Raw genomic sequence first — 23,806 nt, 5'->3', positions numbered from 1 at the left:
CTGGAACTAATTCCTATTTTAGAAAAGGAGACTCACCTATTGAACAAACTGGATTTGGTTCTGGTTTTGGCGAGACTGAGGTATGCCTATGTTTAGGGTGGTGTTAATGCTACGTGTGAGTGACTGTAACTGTTGTTAGAAAAGGCTTATCGATGTTTGGCATGCTGTCCTTCGGGGACTTTGCCCAGGGTAAAGATTAAGTATCGTGCCTCAAGCCACGCAGAGAGGATCTCAATGGGAGGTTTATCCGGCTCAGTCTGACCACGGATTCACCGCGAGGCGACCCTCACCTAGTCGTACGTACATGCACGCATTCCGAAACGACTGCCTGTAACCTGATCACAAGAAGAATTTCAAGGTTCGACTGGCGGCGTTCTGTCAAACTCATTGTGAGATTATCGATGAGATGTTGTTGGCGCTGCGCTGGCACAAGTGATAGCGCAGCCGGCTAACAGTAGGGGGTCTCCGAGCCATCTATTCACAGAATGTGTGGAACTCCTTAAACTTAATTCTGTGTAAATACCGACAGAGGGGGGGTGTCTTTTGTTTGTTTGTTTTTTTGTTTGCCTATCTCCCAAAACACCAGACTGCAGCAGATCACTGACAGTGGGAATGGGCTCTTTTCCTGTCATCACCTTTATGGCACCCCCACCCTCCTCCTCTTCTTTCTCTCTTCTGTAAACTCCCACTCCCACAGTCATTAGCGCCTCATCATCTCCTGGTTGGGAGTCTTCCTGGTCTCATTCTAATGTCGGGTTACCCGCCTGAGAGGTGGGAGTGGGAAAATGCGGGAAGGGAAGAGAAATGCCAAGAGGTGTGAACCTGCGGGAAGAGTAGAGAAATGCCATTTTCCCGTCTGGTGTCAGGTTGGATGTTCGGTGGGCTCCAGTAACTGCTTGGCTTCAGCCCACTGACCAGTGACCAGTGAGGGAAATAGCCCCACTGCTGACAGTGACTCATAGCAACCCACCGGTGCGCTGGTGTGGTGATGGCAGTTAGGTCACTTTTGTATGATGATGACTTGGAGCACTATATATACACACAGACATCCACCCAACCACCTACAGGCACAACACAATTTGTATCTCTTTATCTCTTGGTCTTTCTCTCTCATACATACATACACACTCACAAGCGCACACACACACACACACACACACACACACACACACACACACACACACACACACACACACACACACACACACACACACACACGCACACACAGTCAGAGCCAGAACAGTGGTGCCATGGATTAGATGGAGCAGGCACTGGGTTTAGCGACGATTTAGCATCTTCCGCCCACCCTGCTGGTGCTTCGCCACGCCAGAGGCCATCCCATAATAGTGTTTGTCTCTCTATGCGCCGAGGGCAGGAATCCTGGCATTGTTTGCCACCTGCAGTCTGACTGGGAGCATGCTCAGATGTCAGGGTGTGTGTGTGTGTGTGTGTATGTGGTGTTTGGCTCTGGCTTGTGTCACGCTGCCGTGGGATTATGGACCTTTGCAGCTGGCCCCCCGAAGAGGGGAGAAAGAGCACTGCTTGGCTTGGCTTGGTCTGGGGGGGGGGGGGTTCTGTGTCTGTTAGGGTTGCTGTCCCTCAGGGGTTAGTTGGCACCATGCCCTGTTTGTGCCCCCCGCACACACACACCCACCACACACACACCCTGGCACACACACACACACCCTGGCACGCACACACACACAGATCAGTGGCAGTTTGATAGAGGAACAAACTAATTCCAGTAGTGGGAAAAGCAGCGGGAACAAGAATTCCGTTTAGGGTGGCTACAGTTACAGTGTCTACAGTTTATTGTGGCAGTAATTGTGTGTTTTGTTTTGGCGAATGCCATCTGCTGCCATAGCTGGCTGGTTGCCACCAGAACCTGAGCAGCAGGGAGGGTATTGAGGCACTACCTGTTGGCACCGCTGAGAGCTGGGTGAGGCGAGGAGAGGAAATGCAGCAGGAGATGCCCTGCTAGAGGGCTGTGTGTCTGAAAGCGCTGCAGAGGCAGCAGCAGCAGCAGCAGCGGTGTGTGGACCAGAGATGAGGGCAGGCAGAGCACGAGAGATGAGCTCCGCATGTGAAACTCTCTCCTGACCTAGAGCAGGGGTCCCGTGTGTGTCAGGAAACGAAAGCCAGAGCTCAGGAATCTCCTGTAACCCGCGGTGTTAAGCTAACGCCTGAGTTGAGTGCTTTCTTATGGGGCGCTCACTCACCTCATGGGCAGAATGATGGAGTTAACGTTCAGATGGATTGTGTTGCTGGAGTCCTCTGGTCATGGTTGTTTTCACGCTCGATTATCTGATTTGTGTGTGTGTGTGTGTGTGTGTGTGTGTGTGTGTGTGTGTGCTATTGACGAGCTGAAACGGAGAAACACATGGAACAACAGATGCTCAGGGTGCAGCCCTGACTTCTCAGCACGGTCCATTCTCATGTTAATAACCTCTCTGAAGTAGAGAGAGTGTGTGTGTGTGTGGGGGGGGGGGGTTCCTGGCAACACCCTCACCTCACCTCCCCCACCCCACCCTGCCCAAAAGCAGTCCAGCTCTGGCACTGGTCTGCTGAAATTTGAATTTAGGATGAATAGGCAGGAGGCCATTGTGGTGTGTGTGTGTGGAGGGGGGTGTAGTGGGTTGTTGAAAGCTGAATAGGCGAGTGGCAACTGGTGTGTGCCTGTGTGTGTGTGTGTGTGTGAATGTGTGCATGTGTCTGTGAATGTGTGCATTCTGTGTGTACATGCTATCTTAAAAGGCGAGTGGCAACTTTAAACTGGTGTGTGTTCATGTGTGTGCGAGTGTCGGGCTGTGTGTGTGAGTGTGTATGTGTGTTTGTGTCATGCATGACAGTGATCTAAGTGCTGCTGGTGAATAGGCAGGCGGCGATGGGAAGGCTCTTTGTTTTGGGGTTTCCTTTGCCCCGTGCCGGGGGTCCTGAATGCCTACATTGTGCTTCTGCGTGACGCAGGAGTGCAGACTCATCCGCAAACTCCCATCTCTCTCTGTCTTTCTATCTCTCTATCTCTCTCTGTCTCTCTATCCCTCTCTCCCCCAATCACATTCCCAATCTGTTTTATTCTTCTATTTAAACTACTGGAGTTTGTCAGAACCTGAAGAGTGTGCAACTTGATCACCAGTGCAATACACACACCCATCTCACACACATTCATACATGCACACGTGGGCACACACACACACACACACACACACACACATATATATACACACGTGGGCGCACACACACACGTTATATCCTTGGGGTAGTCCTGACATTCACAGGACCATCTTGAGGTGAACAGCATGTTCCCCTCTTTTCATGTTCGAAGTGAAAGAGTCCCACAGAGAAGAATCACACACACACACACACACACACACACACACACACACACACAGACAGAGAGAGAGAGAGAGAGAGAGAAGAATGGCTCTTTTCAAAACAGAAGCGCTTCCCTGATCTTCTCTCTCTCTCTCTCTTCCCATGCCACTCTACCCCTCCTGGGCACATAGCTGGGTACGCTGTGGTGTGCTCCATGTGAGAGAGCCGGGTTGGGCGAGGGGATTACGGCGCCTTAAGCCCTGGTGCGGGCAGCGCTGGGCAGGCAGAGTGGCACGGATTAGGGCCCAGCACGCTGGATCTCCTGCCCATGCGTGGCCCACAGCCCTGCTGCCGCTGGTCAACTAGGCTGGATTAAAAGAGCAACATCATGGCAGGGATCAGAGAGAGAGAGAGTGGGAAAGAGAGAGAGTGGGAAAGAGAGAGAGAGAGAGGTGGAGAGAGTGGAAACATACAGTAGATAGTGAGGGAGGGAGAGACAAAGGAACAAAGATATGGAGAGAGAAGGACTGAGAAAGGGATTGAGAAAGGGGGTGAGAGTACGCTTAAATGGGCAGACTTGTCAAGTTGGACAGCTTCCTGCATACACCCCTGTACATCCCATTCCAAGGGTGGCCATTTTACACTCACTTTTTGTGTGTGTGTGGGGGGGGGGGGCAGTGTTTGGTGCATTGTTGTTGAAGGAGGATGTTGTAATGTTGAACTGGCAGATGAGCTAAATCTCCAATAAGAGTCGTGTGCATACTCCACATACCCTGTCTCCGGCCAAAAACAATCCATCAGGACTTCCTAGTAACTCTCATACTCTGTTTCACCCCTGCGGACTGTGTGTGTGTATGTGTGTGTGCGTGCGTGTGTGTATGTGCGCTTGCTTGCCAGAAGAGGCGTAAAAATAACAAACATGCTCTGTTTTTTCCTTTTTTCTTTTCTCCTCCCAGGACAAGATGCCTCAAACCCCACCCTTCACAGGCGTGTTCCCCAACAACGCCTATAACAAGAACCTCTACCAGACAAAAGAGGAGAACTACGGGGGCCTCTATTACCATGACAACACAATCGTTTCGGGGTCCCTGGAGGCCCTTATCCAGCATCTGGTCCCCACAGTGGACTACTACCCCGACGTGAGTCCGCTCTGCTCTGCTTGGTCTCATGTGGTCTCATGTGGTTGGGGAGAGGCGGGGGGGGGGGGGAGTAGTGTGTCATAGTCTTTTTATAAGTCACACAGGTTGATGTGAAGTTATTTATTTTCTTTTTTGTTTCCTCTCTCTCTCTATCTCATGCTATCTCCCTTTTCTTCTCCTTTATTTTTCCCTTTTCCTCTCTTCATCTCCCCCTCTCTCTCCCTCCCTCCCTCCTTCCCTATATCATTCTGTCTCCCTCTCTTGTCTCCCTCTCCTCTCCCTCCACAGAGGACGTATATCTTCACGTTACTCCTGAGTTCCCGGGTCTTCATCCACCCCTATGAGCTCATGTCCAAGGTCTGCCACCTGTGTGTGGAGCACCAGAGACTCAGTGACCCTCAGGCTGACAAGGTACTGTCCCCGAGCACCCCGACATCACACTACAGCACTCCAATATACAATACAGGACCCCGACATCACACTACAGCACTCCAATATACAATACAGGACCCCGACATCACACTACAGCACTCCAATATACAATACAGCACACTGCAGCACTCCAATATACAATACAGCACCCCAACATCACACTACAGCACTCCAATATACAATACAGCACCTCGACATCACACTACAGCACTCCAACATGGAGAACCCCCAAATAACACCACAACACCTAAATGTACAATACAGCACCCTGGAATCCCAACACAGTGCCCCAGCAGGCTGCAGCACTGCAATGTACAGCACAGGATCAGCCAAAGTCACACTACAATACCCCATTTTACCACAGTCCTCCCAAGTCCCCCTAAAGGTGGAGAGTAATCCCATCAATATTGCGTGACAGCTTCACAAGGTACAGAACAGCCCTGCCAATGTACAACACAGGACCCAGGCACACGGCACAGCCTGAACGTACAGCACAGCCCCTTGGCCAGATAGAGACATGGACATGTTTACGTAACTGTTCTCAGCTAGTGGCTACTGGCTGTCCTGCTTCTGTTAATGGCCCTCGGCCTTGGAAGTTTCAGTACATTGTGTGGCTGACACATGGCTATGCGTGCGTCTGTGTGTGTCTGTCTTCATGCGTGTGTGTGTGTGTGTGTTTGTATGTGTTTATATGTGTGTGTTTGTTTTCACATGCATGCGTTTGTGTGTGTTTATATATGTGTGTGTTTGTTTTCGTGTGTATCTGTGTGTGTTTATACATGTGTGTGTGTGTGTGTCTTCATGTGTGTGTGTGTATGTTCCCTCTGTAGATGAGGCTCAGGAAGATCGCTCCTAAGGTCCTGCAGTTGATCACTGAGTGGACGGACACGTTCCCCTACGACTTTCGTGACGAGAGGATGATGAGGAGCCTGAAGGAACTCACCCAGCGCCTCGCCAGTGGTGACGAGGTAAGACACACACACACACACACACACACACACACACACATGCACAATGATACATGCACAAACACGCATATAAACAGTATATACACACATATAAACGTGATCAGGCACACACCATTGACTTGCACGACCCAGTATCAGTCTCCATTCCATCTATAGCATCCTGATGTCACTGGGTTGGCTAATTGCTGTGCAATGGACATACTTGCCCCACCCCTATGAAGAATCTCACTGTTTTGAATGGTCAGAATGTCTGAAATGATCCTAGGAAACGTTACTGTAAACGGACATTGATGAGCATTGAGTTACGCCATCTACCGCTTTTGCCGCTAGTACCACCGGCCTATTTGATCCTTACCTTATATATGTGTGGAGCTGCTCAGGCAGAAGAGAGAGAGAGAGAGAGAGGTGTGTGTTACAGAGGTGCGTGTCACAGAGGTGTGTGTTACAGAGGTGTGTGTCACTGTCAATGAAAGGGAAAGAAATTAAGCTTGAAGCAGCCCTGTCATCAGGAGCTCAAGAAGGGAAGGTGCTGGGGACAACATGTGGTGTTGGGAGCAGGAGGCTCAGCTGGGGGATGGGACAGGGGAGGGAGACGTGTGTGTGTTGGTGGGGGGGAGGGTGACGAGTCACAAAACCGCTCATGGGAGGCCCGACAGTGTTGAATGAAAAGCTCCATTGTCACTAGGGGCCCGTGTGTGTCTGTGTATGAGAGTGTGAGGGTGTGTGTGTTTGTGTCTGTGTGCGTGTGTGTGTGTGTGTGAGGGGGGTAGTGGCTGGCAGCTTTTGTCCTGGCCACCTCTCCTCCTTTAGCCAGCATTTGAATTGTTCCCCAATCGCTGACTCTGGTATCAGAGGCTTAGCGTTAACTTTCCTCTGTGCGTCCACGTGTGTGTGTGTGTTTAACCACTTCCCCCCTTTTTCTTTTTTCACTGGAGGATGATTGTCATGCCTCTACTGATTCTGAGTATTCCGTTTTAGATCTGCAGAAGTAGCTACAGGCATTTTTAAATAGATCATTTTTCCTCTCTCATGAACCATGAGTCAATCTACAAGCTCAGCTCCTGAAGTGATAGTTCTTCGTTTTTTATTCTTTTTGTTCCACCATGTAGGATAACTAGCCCTTGTCCACAGCGAGCTGTCCGGGACGTTAAGGAGACACTCTTTAATAATTGTATTACAGGGTCCTCCTGTCCCCAATGTCCTGTGCTCAGATGTTCCCCTTGACAGATTTGCCTTTCAGTCAGTCTGCTCTCGTGTCCTCAGGGGAAGACATCTTTTGGTGGTCCGCAAGAACATTTGATTTTGTTACCATTAGGAGAGAGAATAAGATCAGTGTGTACAGAAAACACAGACATGCACACACACACACACACATACAGGTATCAGGAGGCTAATTATCCTCAACACACACACACACACACATACACACAGATAGACAGAGATATGTCATTGTATGTCCCTCTTACCCAGAGAAATAGGCCATCCTGTCATCACTTTACCCCGGTGACAAATTGAGTACAGGGAACATGTGTGAGTATTGATCAGCAACTGAGTCGTGGATAAACAAGAATGTTGATCAAGGGGGCTGATTAGAGTGTTTGAGGTGATAGGTCCAGCTCTGTCATGGTCAATGTGTGTGTGTGTGTGTTTGTGTGTGTCAGTCCTTATAAGGGACAGTTTAGGCTAGTTAGCATATAGCGTCTAAATCTATAGCAGCTCTGCCGCTGTAACTATTGCCCAAAGCTAACATCACAATTAGTAACACTACACGTTCTGAGGCTATCCTAACCAGCAACATTGATCTTCTCATTGATTGGTCTGCTGAATAGACAAGGTATAGTCATGAGGAAGAGGTCTCTATATTCACCCTATCCCTCTGAATGCCCCTGTCTTCAACTCAGGTTTGGACACTTTTGGAGGATCTGTGTTTTTTTTTTGTAGCAAGATATTTCAGGAAGATTCGAAGCAAGAAATCCATGTTCCCTTTTAAAGCCGTGTCCGTCTCCATCAGTAGTGGCACTGTGACTGTGACTAATTATGTGGAAAATAGCTCTCTTCAAGCTTCCTCAGGAGCTCAGACCTTCTGCTCCATCTGGCCCACCTAAACAACTCTCCCAGCGGATCAATGATGTGTGCATTGTGCCATCCTGCCTACTCTCAAGAGAATGGGAGAGAGACAGAGAGAGAGAGAGAGAGAGAGAGAGAGAGAGAGAGAGAGAGTGAAGTCTGCATGACCTAGACTACTGGCTCTACCCACAGTCTGTGGCACGGAAACCTCAGACGGTTGGAGAACAGACCAGGTCTGTGTGTACTGACCAAGCATTGACAAGTTTAATTGTCCGGCATGAAACCCACAAGTAAGACAATGGGTCAGCAGAGTCAAGGGTTACTCTTTTTTTCTCTGAAGAAGAAGAAGCATGAAAGAGTAAACAAAAAACACACTGTCATGGCCTCTCTGTGTTTAGACATAGAGTTACGAATTCAAATAAAAAAAGTAGCACGGCACAAGGCAGTCCGGCATGACAAACAGGGTACTTGTAATGCCAAAGCAGTCGTTAAATAGGAAGGAGAAGAAGAAATCAAAACCTAAAAGCGGAGTTCATTTCCTCAGGAGCCCCAGTGATGGCCTGGAGTGGCCTGTGGTGGCGGCCCTGCAGTGGCCAGGATTTGGCCGGCTCTCGGCTGACCCAGGAAGTGTAGTCTGCTTCCCAGCGGGCGGGTGGACCGGCTGGGCCTCTTCCGTGCTGGGAGCCAGGAATAGTTTCTTGGGATGAACATCTGTGCGCTGCGGTTCCCCACCGCCGGCCCAGTCCCTCTGGCCCGGGGTTTATACACAGACTGTCATTATGGATGCGGTTTCTCCGCGGTTCTGCATGCCCGGAGACGAGCGTGAGCAGTGGCCTGTTATCACAGCCGGTGGCTATGGGTCGTGATTCTTGAGTTTGTTATTCCTGGAACCAGAGGGAGGAACGGCGGAGGTGAAGAGGCACCTGCCTGGAGCTGTTGTCTTCAGAGAGCGGTACAGAGAGAGAGGGATGGATGGATTAGGAGGAAGATACAGTGAGAAGGGTAGAGATCAAGAGGGAGATGAATAGGACTTGACAAGGAATTAGGCTGAAGATTTGTGATGGAGAGAAAGACGGAAAGACAGAAGGAGAGATAGAGAGGTAAAGAAAGAAAAATATTGGGAGATACAGCAAGAGAGAAAGAGAGACAGAGAGAGAGAGAGAGAGAGAGAGAGAGAGAGAGAGAATTCATGGCAGTGTTACCACAGAGCCAAAAAGAGCTGGGCTGTGGTCACACCACAAGGCCGTCTGTCACTCTGCCTATTGCCAAGGCGATGGGAACGTCTCAAAAGCAGCTTTTCAGCCATGGATCTGGTGGCACCAGTGTGTGTGTGTGTGTGTGTGTGTGTGTGTGTGTGTGTGTGTGTGTGTGTGTGTGAGGGGCCCCCTGCAGTACTGCTGGAGAATGTCAGCTAGTTATCTCAGCTAGTTCCCCTCTAAATATAGTGCTTGGCTCAGCTGGTGGTCGGCACGGCAACCCGCCCGGCCATATGGCGAGCTGTGGAGAGTGGCGTGGCGGAGACAATCCTCTCTGATCTGATGGCGCGCGCGCGTGTGTGTGTGTGTGTGTGTACGTGTGTGAGTGTGTGTGTACGTGTGTGTGTGTGTGTGTGTGTGTGTGTGTGTGTGTGTTGGGTGCTCACACGCAGGCCCTTCACTAGCTGGACAGTATCAGTCAAACCAAGGCATTTGACTTGACTTGTTTTAAAGACATTAGTACGGGGTTACCAATATTAGTAGATATTAGTAAGACAAAGTAGGATAATATCATGTTTTTTGTTTACGAAAACATTTCATACAGTTTTTTATCTTCAACACAGCACTTCTCAGAACAAACTGCTTGTTATCTGGTTGTGGGTCAGGTTGGTTCAGTGTAGTTTTCTTATACAAGGCAATGTTTTCTGTCGACTTGAAATGCATGCACACCACTCCCCCCTCCCCTTTCTCTTTGACTACAATCTTCGGGTACTTGATTTATGAATTTACTTTATCAAGAGTTCGTCAGAAATGTATGTCTGATTTCTCTCTCTTTCTCTCTCTATTTCTCTCCCTGTGACACCCAGGGATTTATTATTGCTGTGTAGACATGCTCCACTCCAGTCTTCCTGCAACCTTGCACATACACACACACACAAACACACACGCGCGCGCACACACGCATACACACACACACAATCACACACACTGCCCTGTTGATTGATGAGGTCGCTTTTCAATTTCTGGCCCAGCTATCTGAGTGACACACTGTCACCTCAGGAAGATGAAGGAAAGGAAAAGAGGAGGGGGGGCAGTGGATAAATAGTGAGAGAGGGAGGAGAGCGTATGGAGAGGGAGATGGGGATAGAGAGAGGAAAAGGAGGATAGAGACAGAGAGAGGAGGATAGAGAGAGGGAAAGGGAGAGGAGAATAGATTGAGAATGTTGATCAGTGGCTTAGCTGGCTGTGTGGCCTCTCAACAATTCATCAAAATATAGTCTCCTGTCCAGAGACTGTTTGCAGAGGCCAGACTCTCTTACCCCTAGCTGTCTGTCTGTCTGTCTGTCTGTATATCTCTCTCTTTGTCTTCACTCCCATTCAATGCAATTCAAAGAAGCTCATCGGTGTAAAATGACAGATATAGGATATACACATATAGACCAAGAGAGCAGAATACACCATCAACAAGAAGCTCATGTGAACACATACTGTATGAAACCTATAAATGACAACAGTATTGTTTGTCCTGAGCTTTTGTCCCTCTCTCCCTGCCTCGCTCTACGCCTCTAGTCAGAGTGCCCAGAGCCGAGCTGGCAGTGTGATGAGCGACATGGCCATGTATGGAACTACTCTGTGCAGAAAATAGGCTCACAAGTTTCACTTCCAGACCATTTCTTGCTCTCTCTCTCACTCTATCTCTCTCTCTCTCTCCCTCCATCTTTTTTCTCCCCCTCCTTGTCTCTCTCTTCCTCTCTGTCTGCTTGTTACACAACCCTGTGGAGGAGAGGTTTGTTATATTATCTAATGTCATGCGATGCCGGAGCAGGAAAGGGCTTGGCTGCTGGCTGGGTTGGCCCCTCGGGCCCCAGTGTGCTCAGTCAGAGGGGCCGCTCCTGGGGCGGAGGTTGGGTGGCTGGGAGTACTGTACAGCTCTCGCAGACAGCTTATGTAACACGCCTTGGCTGTTTCACGAGAACAGCTGCCCCCCTCCCCCCCACACACACACACACTGTCCTCCGCCCCTAATTGAACAGGCCTGGCTGGATAGACTTATTTAAAAGCTCATGTGGCCGTGCTTAAGAGAGGCGGAATGTAGTGAGACGTAACAGGAGGAGGTGCTGGACGGGTCTCTCCAGGCGGCCTGTGTGACTGCTGCAGGTTCACTATGACGAGGTGCTGGACGGGTCTCTCCAGGCGGCCTGTGTGAATGCTGGTATGCAGGTACACTATGAGGAGGTGAAAATGAAAGATGCTCGTAGTGAGAGAAGAGTGGGCTTTGGTTCTGAATCTGAAGTCTTGCATAGCAAAGCAACACACCACACAGTAATGGCGATATCAGGAGTTAATACTCTTTCACCATGTCAACTAATTCTTCTCAACCATGAGATATTGGAGATATTGTCCTCGTACCCTCTCTCACTCTAACTAGGCTTTGGGTGTGAAGGATGTTAATGTCATGTGTGTTTTACTTGTGAGTGGTTTTATAAAGGTGTTAAGCCTCTCTCCCCCCCCCTCTTTCTCATGCATGTGTGTTCAGGGCTTTGCTCAGTAATGTGAAAAATTGAATATTGGTTTAATAAACCCGTGTTAAACCTCTCTCTCTCTGTCACCAGTAAAAAACACACTCACAATAATGGCTTTTCAGGAGATAACACTCTTTCACCTTGCGTTATAATTCTTCTCAACCATGCATCGTCTGTACAAAGATTTGAAATATTATTTTCTCTCTCCCTCCCTCCCTCCCTCTCTCTCTCTGTCTCTGGTAGCTGTATCGTAAGGCCGTGCAGCAGGTGACCCAGGGGCTGATCCGGAAGCTGACCACACTCAGCCAGTACGAGGAGGCGCTGGCCAAGATCAGCGCCACGGCGACGGACCGGCTGGCTGTGCTCAAGGCCAAGCCTCAGTCTGTGCAGCGCGACATCCTCAGCATCTGCAGCGACCCCTTCACCGTGGCCCAGCAACTCACACACATCGAGCTGGTGAGTGCCTTTGTGTGTGCCTTTGTGTGTTCCTGTGTGTGTGTGTGTGTGTGTGTGTGTGTGTTTAAGTTATGTTGGCATGTATATAGGATGCTGCTTTTAGATGTAGCTGGAACAAATCTACACAAATCGAGTCCCTTTGCTGGAGTGATGTTTGATGTGCACTGTAAGTTGCAAGCAACACCTCCAGAAATACAGCGACAAATGTATTTCAAACGGCAAAGCTCTTGCCATACAAAGCATTCTTAAAGGTCACAAGCCACATTCAGTACAGGTACTTAAAGCCGGTGATAGACGGCCTTCTCACTTGTGGCCCTCCCGACACTGTATCTGCTGACCACACAAACACCTTCTGAAGGACTACAAAGACTACAAACAGTCCCAATAGAACATCACTGCTAGTGACCTGGGGTTGACCCCATTTAACTAAAACGTCTCAAATGTAATTAACTGATGAGTCAATGCTTTCGTCATTGTCAATGCTCAAATATTCCCTAAGATTTATCTCCCTTTCATCATGTTTAAGTGTGTAGAAATGGTTCAGAAATACCTTGTTTTACACATGGTGTGTAGGTATGTGACAAACACGTGCGCATGTGTGTGCGCGCGCCACTCACTATTAGTCTGATCCCGTCTGCTAGCTCACGTTTAGCCAATCGATTTGCCTGTGTCAGCGTCCCGTCTGGGACTTAATTGATCCAGTTATTGAGCCAGATTAATATTTTTTTCCCCCCAAGGTGACCACTTCACTGATTTCTCAGCATTTGACTGATGACCCAGCTGATTAGAATTGACTTAGCGTCTTTTTATTTATTTATTTATTTTTATGCCTGCAGGAGAGATTAAGCTACATCGGACCGGAGGAGTTTGTCCAAGCCTTTGCACAGAAAAGCCCTCTGGACAACGATAAGGTAAGTTAAGAAAAATCAGCTACCACGTGGGGTGGCACACAGATATGATATAATAACCAAATAAAATAACGTAGACTCTTAGTACTATAAAGTATTAAACCCAAACAGCCTTTTTGGGGTTTGTTTGTAATGCATACAGATTAAGTTGGCTATCGACCCCAGACCACAGCCCAATAAACACTCATGTTGACCCGACAGGGTCACAGCAAAGTCACCTCGTTCACACCGCACATGGACAACTCTCAGGCTCACCCTCGAAATAAAAATACCATCCTCTCCTCTCCTCTTTCTGGTCCTCCCTCCATCATTACAATTCCACATTCCAGCTTTTGTTTGGCTGTGTCTTAGCAACCACTCAGACGCGGTGGTCAGAGGAAATAGAAAGCAGGCTAAAAGTTTGCTCAGGTCGCGCTGCACATTCTTGTGAGCCTCTTTGGAGTGAATTGGCGGCATTTTCTCCCTTTTGTCCCCCCGCTTGCTGCCTCCCTCGGAGGATGAGCTGAAGGTCGGGAGGGTGGAGGAGGGTGGAGGCCTCCCTGGCTGCCCATCAAAGGGAGGGTGGCAGGGGCGAGAGCGGCCATTGTGTCGGGGTGGTGTACTTCACGCCAAAGGAATGTGGGGAATGCAGAGAGGAGAGGGGATTTAGACTAATGTGTCAGCACACACACACACACACACACACACATACACACGCGTACACACACACGTACACACACACACACACACACGTACACGTACACACACACACACACGCGCACACACTCGCAAACAGATGTATGCGCATACACAGATACATACAAACACACACACACACACATACCCACCCATGCTTGCACACACACACACACACGGACACACACCCACCCATGCTTGCACACACACACACACAGAGTGAGTGAATAGAGAGCATTGCTTTAGTGTGCACTGAACCTGTGCTGGACCGTGCTGTGCATTGTTGAGCGTCATCAATCATGTAGGCCTGCTGCTTTTATGCGCAGGCTTGTCTCCATTCATGCTCCGAGAGACACTCAGGTCTAGTTCCCATGGTTGAGTACGCAGACGGCACAGCAGCAGCACAGCACAGCACAGCACACACAGGCAGAGAGAGAGAGAGAGAGAGAGAGAGAGAAAAAAAAAGAGAAAGAGAGAGAGAAAGAGAGGGTTATTCATGAGCTGGCTGGCTTAGCTCACCGAAACTGAGGTGGTCTGGATTGTCTAGCGATGAGGTAAGCCTGCAAACCAGTCCATTTGCACCAACCGTGAAATCCCCAGTGAAAGGGAACAGGTTCTGCTGTCAGCCGTCCATCTCAGGTTCACTGTTATGACAGTGTATGTCCTGATCCAGGTGTTTGGATATTAGTCATGGCAGGTGATTATGGTGATTGTAGGCTGTGGTCTTGTGGATCAGTTCATTTAGCAGGGTGGTGATTACAATGGTGACATGTTCTGTATAGATGGTGGTTGTGTGCTTGTCTTGGTTATTGTTGATAAGTGATCATGTTTCATAAATTATGTTGTTTTTCCTTCCAGAACTGCTTCAGTGACCATAAGAAGGCCAGTAATCTGGAGGCCTATGTTGCCTGGTTCAACCGCCTCAGCTACCTGGTGGCTACAGAGATTTGCATGGTGAGATATCAGTGTGTGTGTGTGTGTGTGTGTGTGTGTGTGTGTGTGTGTGTGTGTGTGTGTGTGTGTGTGTGTGTGTGTGTGTGTGTGTGTGTGTGCGTTTATGTGTGTGTTTGTGTGTGTCTGTATTTGTGTGTAGTATAGTAGTAGTGTAGGTTAGAGTTAAATGCTGATGTTCTCATCCTGTTCCCTGTACAGGCCGTGAAGAAGAAGCACAGAGCGCGGGTCATCGAGTTCTTCATCGACGTGGCGCGAGAGTGCTTCAACATCGGCAACTTCAACTCGCTCATGGCCATCATTTGTAAGTGGAATTTAATTACACACATACACTCTCACTCACCCCCCCCCCCCCTCCTCACTCTCTCTCACACACTCACACTCACACTGACACGCATACACCTTGATATGCCGCTTTCTTTTCCTTTATTTGCTTCACCAGTCTGCCTAGCTGGTTAATGAAATGTGCCAGTCAGCACTGCATGTTCCAGGCTAAGAAGGGCTCAGCCTTGGCACTGGTGCCCTCGTAAGCGCCGGTCACACTCGTGGGTTTAGCAGGGCACACACTCTCAGACCTTCACCCCTGGGCCTTGGCACTGGTGCCCTCGTAAGCACCGGTCACACTCATGGGTTTAGCAGGGCACACACTCTCAGACCTTCACCCCTGGGCCTGGCTGCTTGTTCAGGCTAGGGGGTGAAGGTCATGGATGTGGTCATGGATGGAGGGGACAAGTAATGCATGCTTAGAGGTGTAGTCCATAACCTGTACATTTGACACATCTGATTGTCTCTTCATCAACAAGATGACAAGTGTGTGTGTGTGTGTTGGTTTAATCTGTCTTTGCATAAAGGTGTGAGGTGAGTGTGTGTAAGTGTGATTTCAGGAGACCATGTGTGAGACCATGAATGTGTAGGGGGGAGTTTTGTGCTCTCCCTAGGTTGTTAAACCCAAGCCTCAGGCAATGTTTTTTGTGTGCGTGTGTGTGTGTATGAGGATGGGGTTTTGTTTAGTAAGGGAGCTTCGAGGGGAGGCAGCTGGCTGGCCTACAACTGAGAGGGAGGGGTAGGAGTGTGTGTGTGTGTGGGGGGGGGAGTTTGGAACCAACATGCAGATGGTCAGTGCTGACCTGATAGAAAGAGAGGGAGGTAAAAACAGCATTACATGAATGTGTGCAGACAATGTGTGTTTGAATAGAATTGCTAAATTTAATGAGAAATGCTTATAATCCAGAGAGAGAATGCAAGAGGAAAAGAGACACAGAGAAAGGGGAAAGAGAGAAAATGAAAGTGAAAGAGAGAGAGAGAGAAAAATAAATATATAAATAAAGCGAGAACTAGAGACAGGGGTGTGTGTGTGTGAGGGGGGGGGGGCAGAGAGAGAGACCAGCTGTCCCCGCCTGAGCTCTTGTCTCTGGAGACTCGGATGGCCTCAGGCACTGGGAGTCTTACACAAGTGCCACCATTGCCCCCCCAATCCCAAACTCTACTACCCCAAAACCCCCCCCCCCTCCACACACACGCACAATCCCACCCCAGCTCTCCTGGGAGCAGCAGGATATTATTAAAGCTCCGGGAACAGAACAGGCATGTCATGGGAAAGGCTTTGGCTCCTGCCGTCATCTGTGTTTGTGTTCCCCTGGTCTGGCGTGCGTGACGTGCAAACAGCAGCACACAGTGCCAGGGCTATGGTGTCGCCATCACACACAACACATACTGTATGCTCCCTGAAACACATGCCACAGAGAAGGAAGAAAAGACGGACAGAAACAGTCAAGGAGGGAGAGGGAGAGAAGAAGAGAAGATACAAAAGAACTCTGTTCTTCTCTCTCTCTCTCTCTCTCTCTCTGTTCTTCTCTCTCTCTCTCTCTGTTCTCTCTCTCTCTCTCTGTTCTTCTCTCTCTCTCTCTCTCTCTCTCTCTCTCTCTCCTTCAGTGGTTTCCTCAGAACACATTACAGAGAAGGAGGGGAAGTGAAGACTTAGAGCTCAGGGTTGCGAGGACTGAGATAAAGAGATGATGTCTCTGTTGACTCTGCCTCCATGTGTGTAAGGTGGAGTGTGGTGTGGTCAGTCAGTGGAGTGTGTGATAACTCTATTGTTCTTGTCAAGTCAGCCCATAGGCCATAGCAGTTTCATGAAAGCAGACCACAGCTGGTGCACACACACACACACACACACACACACACACAGAGAGAGAGGGAGAGAGAGAGAGAGAGAGAGATAGCACATATACTCTTACTCACCAACTGTTTTGAGTTTTGAAGGAATAACCATTAGGAAAGTCATGTATTGACCTATTTCTCTCTGTGTTTGTGTGTGTGTGTGTGTGTGTGTGTGTGTGTGTGTGTGTGTGTGTGTATCCATGTGTATTTCTACAGCTGGGATGAACATGAGTCCAGTGTCTCGACTGAAGAAGACCTGGGGCAAAGTCAAAACAGCGAAGTTTGACATCCTGGAGGTAAGGAGGGGCTTTCATCTGCTATGACAAAGAGGGCTGTAAAATAGACACACACACACACACACACACACATACACACACACACACTCACACACACACACACACACACACACACACACACACACACACAGACACATAATGGCTGAGGGGTGTGGTGACGATGAGTCAGCATTTTGGAAGTGATGAAAAATGTATGTGTAGAGGAGGGAACCTGCCATAAGCTGGTGTGGGTGTGTGTGTGTGCGTGTGTGTGTGTGTGTGTGTGTGTGTGTGTGTATGTAACTGTATGTGTGGAGGGTGTGAGTGTGTTTATCTCTGAGCATGTGTGTGTGTGTGTGTGTGTGTGTGTGTGTGTGTGTGTGTGTGTGTGTGTAACTGTATGTGTGGAGGGTGTGAGTGTGTTTATCTCTGAGCGTGTGTGTGTGTGTGTGTGTTGGCCAGAGGATGCTAAATCATGAGCTCTGGCTGATTGTTGAGTCTGAGAGAGTGTGTAGGCCGAGGCGTGACTCATACCTGCTGCCCACTGCCATCTGTTAAACGGAGAGAGCCCTGCCCTGTTGTTTTTCTCCTCTTCCTCCTCCTCCTCCTCCTACACTCCTCTTCCTACCCGCTTCGTTCTTCGAAAATACAGATCAGAACGGTTCTCTACAATAATGGATCTTGCGCGGTTAAATATAATGGAAATGATTCCATGGTTCAGTCAGTGCATTCTGCATTGTCTGCCTTAATTAGGTAGTGTGTGTGTGTGTGTGTGTGTGTGTGTGTTTAGACAGCTCAACACGTAGGGCAAACCAGAGACGAGATTGCTATTTGGGAGCTATTTGTTTCACTGAGATTAAATGCGAAATCTGCTGATGTTACAGAGCCCAGATCACAGATGGGGCACTGCTGTAGTGTGGCAGGATGGGGCTCAGTTGATTTTTGTTTGTCAGGTAATTGGTACACATAACGAGGCAAAGGCTAATTGATCAGCACACACCACGCCTCGCCACCTGCTGTTCGACTCAATCAAAGGGTTTAATGCACCTTGATATGTAAATATCCTTAGACGTCTGTCTGTGTGAGTTTGTGTTAACTTGTGTGTGTGAGTTTGTGTTCTTGTGTGTGTGTGTGTGTGTATGTTTGTGTGTGTGCGTGCGTGCGCGTGTGCCCGCGCGTGTGTGTGTGTGTGTGTGTGTGTGAGAGAGCCAACAGCTGTCTCTACATGATGTGAGGAGAGGAGATGAGATTAAAGAGGTGCATTTGGTCTTCACTGTTCACTCAGAGAGAAAGTGAGTGAGCGAGAGAGAGGGTGCGTGTGTGTGTGCGTGTGCGTGTGCGTGTGTGTGTGTGTCTGTGCTTGTCTTGTCTAATGTATCCTTGAGTGCATCCTGAGGTCAGTGGAGAATTGGCCTCTATTGTGAAGGTTCAGGCGTCTATGTGGCCCCTGGCTGCTGATGGCTTGAGGATCTGGAGGCCTTGATGCCTGTGTGGATAAGGAGCCCGGGGGAGCATTAGAGTCCCACTCAGACCCCCAGACACCCAGAGACCTGGGAGATCACATCAGATCAGATCAGATCAGCTTAGCTCAGCTCAGCTGCTGCCCAGGGAGACATGATAGAGGATGGAGAGAGGTGGGGAGAGAGTGGGGAGAGAGGGACAGGTAGAGGAGGACAGTGATGCTGAATCTGACTCAATGTCCATCATGTACAAACAAGTTTTGTTTATGTGCGTGTGTGTGTGTGCGTGTGTGTGTGTGTGTTTGCGCGTGTGTCTGTGCGTGTGTGTGTTGGTGTGTTTTTTACTAGTCTCCACTGACTGACAAACACAGTTCCTTAACACTCTCCCTCTTTTTCTTTCTCTCTCTCTCCTTCTGCAGCATCAGATGGATCCTTCCAGTAACTTCTATAACTACCGGACGGCGTTGCGTGGAGCCACACAGAGATCCATCACAGCCCATAGCAGCAGAGAGAAGGTGAGTCCACACACACACACACACACACACACACACACACACACACACACACACAGCAACAGCAGAGGTGATGAGTGCACCTAACTAAATCATTGGACCTGGACAACCAGCTGGCCACAGAGCTCTGGGCTAGATACTCTTATGCTCAGACGTTCTACAGACGTAGAAGTTGCTATTTTTATATAGTTGCTCAAAAATAGGCTTAGTTCATCAAGTGCCTCAATGTTTTCTTTCCTGTGTGCTCTGCTGGCTGTATGATTATAAATGGAGAATAATGTGATTCACCTTTACTGTAATAGTTCCCGTCATGACTGTCTCTCCCAAAACACTGCATTAGACTATCTTTAGACTGCATCTAGCCCTAATCAGCCGTCTTCCTCTTTGTGATGTGAGTTCCTATTTATTGTGGAAGGGTCTCTTGATTTTCCCATGATTCATTGGCGCAGGGTACTCTTAGCCAACTGCATTGCTGTAACTGTATGACGCACACACACACACACACAATTAGCGTGCTGTTGTTTTGATGGCGCTAAGAAAAAAGAAAAGCGTGTCTGATGGCGCTTGACATCAGCGGGGCTCTGTTTAGGGGCTAACACATGCAATCAGAGATGAAGGAGATCCCGTCGCCAGTCTGGGGCTTTGAAGTGTGGGTGCCAAACAGGCCACTTTTGGGTTCATGCTTGTGTTTGTGTGTGTATGTGTGTGAGTCTGCATTGCTTTCTCTCTCTCTCTCTCTGTGTGTGTGTGTGTGTGTGTGTGTGTGTGTGTGTGTGTGTGTGTGTGTGTGTGTGTGTGTGTGTGTGTGTGTGTGTGTGTGTGTGAGTGTGCTGTGTGTGTGGGTGTGTGTGTGTGTGTGTGTGTGTGTGTGTGTGTGTGTGTGTGTGTGTGTGTGTGTGTGTGTGTGTACAAATGCCGGAGAGGACATTTTCTGCTGTTGTGTTTACTATATGAACTATGCACATACACATACATACATACACATCTGAATGACACTGGAATCCTAAGAACCTTCATTGGCATTCACACAGACACTCACAAACATACACACACACACACACAGTAAGGCTGGGGTTAAGTGCTGGGTTGTGTTTTGGACGGTTGTGTAACGGTCCCACATTTCGAGCTGGGAGGTGAAAGGTCAGCCATAAACAGGGTCTACCACAGAGACCAGACGTCAGAGAACGGACTGTTTCCTTCTCTGCTGGGCTCCATTCCTTTCTGAGAGGGGCGGGATGGAGAAAAAAGAGATAGAGACGGGGGGGGACAATGACAGAAAAAGAACGAGAGAGAGAGGCACAAGAAATAGATTGAGGTGCAAAAGAGAGCAAGAGAGAGAGAGAGAGAGACAGAGAGGAAGGGAGGGAGGGACAGAGAGAGAAAAAGAGAAGGAGAAAATGAGTGAGAGAGGGAACACAACATGGCCTGCAGCCAGATCACAGAATGTTCCCTCTGTCAGTCAACACTCTGTGCTCTCTCTCTCTCCCTCCCGCTCCGCTGCCTGCTCCCGACCCGACCCGACCCGACCCAACAGGATCCAGAGCAGAGCCAGCTGAGGACACGCAGTGCTCCAGAATCTGCCCCCACACTCCCATCCCTAAACCTACACATTTCAGTTCAGCTCTCTGTCCAGAACCCAGCCCAAAACCACCACCCAGTGCATGTCTGTGTCCAGAACCAATAGCCCAAAGCCTACGCTTTGAAGCCCAGTTCTCTGTCCGAAACCCGGCCCAAAACAAGCCAACCCAGCAGTGTAGCGCCCCCCGGCAGATGGTAGTCCTTCTCTCCAGCAGGACCGAGCAGTCAGTCAGGAACCCCAGGAACCATTTGACGTACTCTATTACGAGAGCGTGTGTTCAGTCAGCGTGTTTAGCGTGCACTCTGATGGCTTCTGTCTTAACAGGTTCAAGTGTCCTGACACCAGATGTCAGCATCACTGATTTGTTTGGTTATTTACTGCTGTTAGTAGGCGCATCGCAGTGGGGTTTCTTTTCTTTTCTTGTGTTTTGGAGACACTGAGTGGGAGCCTCACACACACACACACACACACACACACACACACACACACACACACACACACACACACACACACACACACACACACACACACACACACACACACACACACACACACACACACACACACACACTTGTGTGGGTGAGGGGTCAGAAGATGGAATGTCCCTAATTCTACTGGAATGCTTCCTCTGGTGGCTACTTATGTTCTCTCTGTGTGTGTGTTGGGGGGGGGGGGGGGTTCTTAGCAGCTCCTTACAAGGCAAATGTCACATTGTTTTTATTTACTCTGACAGTTCCTGGAAGGGCAGTTATATAAGTGTAGTTCCTTTTGCATCTGAAATGAAGACGTCTTTGATACCACATATTGGGAAAGTCAAGTGAACAGATATTTCTGTAGCTTTAATCTGTGTGCTTGTGAATGTGTGTGTTTGAGAGAAACTAACTGATAACACAGAGCTGTAAAAAGCTGTGCAAACGGGAGCACAAACATACCGCATTTCATTGTGTGTCTGCGCTGTGTGTGTGTGTTTGCCAGAGAACATTGTGCTTTGTTTATAGTACACTTGGTTAAATAATGGTCTGTGTGAGATATAGGCCATCTTGTCTGTGAGTGTGAGTGTGTGTGTGTACGTGTTTGTGTGTGTGTGTGTGTGTGTGTGTGTGTGTGTGTGTGTGAGTGTGAGTGTGTGTGTGTGTGTGTGTGTGTGTGTGTATGTGTACGTGTTACCGTTTCAGCTGGGACATCTGGGCTGTTCCTCCCTTCTGTATTCCTTAAATACTATAATACTATTTCCACTGTGCAAATATTCTCTGTGCGTGGTGTGTGTGTGTGTGTGTGTGTGTGTGTGTGTGTGTGTATGCTTCAAATTTCCCCCTTAAGACTGAAATAAAGCAGCAGCAGATTTTTTTTTGTTGCGCAGTGCTTTGAGAAAAAGACCGAAAGGTCATGCATTACAATAATCCATCTAAGTTGTGCCTGTGAGTTGGGGTGTTGTGAGAGACAGGTGTCTGGCCACTGGTTGGGCCTGTTTGAGTGGGGGTATCAGGCCAGACATCTCAGCAGCACAATGCCATGGGCCTCAGACTGTTTGACAATGGGGGAGGTGAAGACATCTGCACTGATACTGCTAATGCATTCTTTTTAACCCCACCCTACCTTCTGTCTCTTTGTTATTTTTAAAGACGTAATATGAAAAAGATAATTTTATTATAAAGTGATTTCTAAAATTTAAGTCTCTCTCCCTTCTTTTTTTTCTTTCAGATTGTCATTCCCTTCTTCAGTCTAATGATTAAAGACATCTACTTCCTCAATGAGGGCTGTTCCAACAGGCTTCCTAATGGCCATGTCAACTTTGAGGTGAGTGGCAATGGAGGCTGTGCTGGAAACATGCAGTAATGGTAACTATGGAGACCAGTGCTAAGCACTTGTCCCTCTCCCCTTCCTGCTTTATCTTGCGTCAGAGGGAGAGTTTGTGTTTATAGATCCAAAACACTCACATACCATGGCAACAAAAAGACCCATGTTTTCAGCTAGTTGAAAACACATTCAAACACATACTGTCACACATTCACACACACACATGTGCGCACACACACATACTTCCTCTGGCTGTGATGGAAAGGGGAAGTATCACTGTAAGCTTCAACTCAGATCTTGAAGGAAAATTCACTGTGTGTGTGTGTGAGTGTGTGCCTGTGTATGTGTGAATACATCTATGAGTGTGTGTGTGTTTGTGTATTGTGTATTGTGTCCTAGCGCTGCTGACACTCTGTGTGTGTGTGTTTGTGTGTCCTGCAGAAATTCTGGGAGCTGGCGAGGCAGGTGAGCGAGCTGATGACCTGGAAGAAGGTGGAGTGTCCGTTTGAGAAGGACCGCAAGATCCTACAGTACCTGCTCACCGCTCCCGTTTTCAGTGAGGATGGTAAGAAAACACACACACTCACAAATAAATGTTTAAAGGCAGGCCTGCCTGTATAGCCATCCAGACAGGGACACACACACACACACACACACACCCAAATACACATACACACTGTAGCAGAGAGACGTGAAAGAAGTGTTTGATCATACCTTGCCGCCCCTCACACGCCCCCACACCTCCAGTGTGTCTGAGGCAGACACTAATCCAGAGGAATGCAGTGTGTCTGGCCAGAGTGCACCGTGAAGACTAGACTACAGTACAGCACTGCACCACTCTCTCTCTCTCTCTGGGCCCAAGCCATTACAACACCTCCTCATTCTTTAGTCTATCCCTCCCCATCCTCTCTCTCTTTATTTCTCTCTCTCTCAGTCTGTGTCTCTCTTTTTTTTGTCTCGGTCCGTCTCTGTCTATTTCCCTTTCTCAATTTGTCTTTATCTCCATTTCTCTCTCTTTCTCTTTCTCCCTCTGTTGTCACAGCCTTCCCGTTCCTCTTTCTCCTTCCTTTCTCTTTTGCTCCCTCTGTTCGTCAGGAGATAAGCCCATCGTAGTGATTAGCCCCAATCATGTGCAAGGTCAGTCAGCGCAGACTTCCCATAATCCCCGGCTCCTTTGGACCGCTCTCAGTAGGCCACAGGTGTCTGGCGTCTCCTGGTTGCATAACAGCAGAGGACTCTAGTGTGCCAGATTCTCCACTGGAGGGCCAAACACGACTCATCTGGCTCAGGCTCCAAGTAGAAACACACTCACGCCACACACACACACACACACACACACACACACACACACACACACACACACACACACACACACACACACACACACACACACA

The 23,806-nt window shown here is 48.7% G+C and overlaps 1 protein-coding gene across 2 annotated transcripts in view; it reads left to right on the top strand.

Annotated features, from left to right (window-relative positions):
• Positions 1 to 23,806, top strand: part of rasgef1ba (RasGEF domain family, member 1Ba) — a 50,690-nt gene that overhangs the window by 25,606 nt on the left and 1,278 nt on the right. For both annotated transcript variants that reach the window (XM_031570714.1, XM_031570715.2), the window contains exons 2-12: positions 4,272 to 4,454; positions 4,743 to 4,865; positions 5,717 to 5,854; positions 11,883 to 12,095; positions 12,932 to 13,006; positions 14,537 to 14,632; positions 14,831 to 14,933; positions 17,006 to 17,085; positions 18,944 to 19,039; positions 22,317 to 22,412; positions 22,854 to 22,977. In XM_031570714.1, coding sequence (XP_031426574.1) covers positions 4,272 to 4,454; positions 4,743 to 4,865; positions 5,717 to 5,854; positions 11,883 to 12,095; positions 12,932 to 13,006; positions 14,537 to 14,632; positions 14,831 to 14,933; positions 17,006 to 17,085; positions 18,944 to 19,039; positions 22,317 to 22,412; positions 22,854 to 22,977 — 1,327 coding nt within the window. The remainder of the gene's footprint in view (positions 1 to 4,271; positions 4,455 to 4,742; positions 4,866 to 5,716; positions 5,855 to 11,882; positions 12,096 to 12,931; positions 13,007 to 14,536; positions 14,633 to 14,830; positions 14,934 to 17,005; positions 17,086 to 18,943; positions 19,040 to 22,316; positions 22,413 to 22,853; positions 22,978 to 23,806) is intronic.

Source organism: Clupea harengus, chromosome 7 (assembly GCF_900700415.2).
Source record: "Clupea harengus chromosome 7, Ch_v2.0.2, whole genome shotgun sequence".
NCBI classification, from domain to species: Eukaryota; Metazoa; Chordata; class Actinopteri; order Clupeiformes; family Clupeidae; genus Clupea; species Clupea harengus.
The sequence above is the reverse complement of the archived record's forward strand: the minus strand, read 5'-3'. Positions and strand labels throughout refer to the sequence as shown.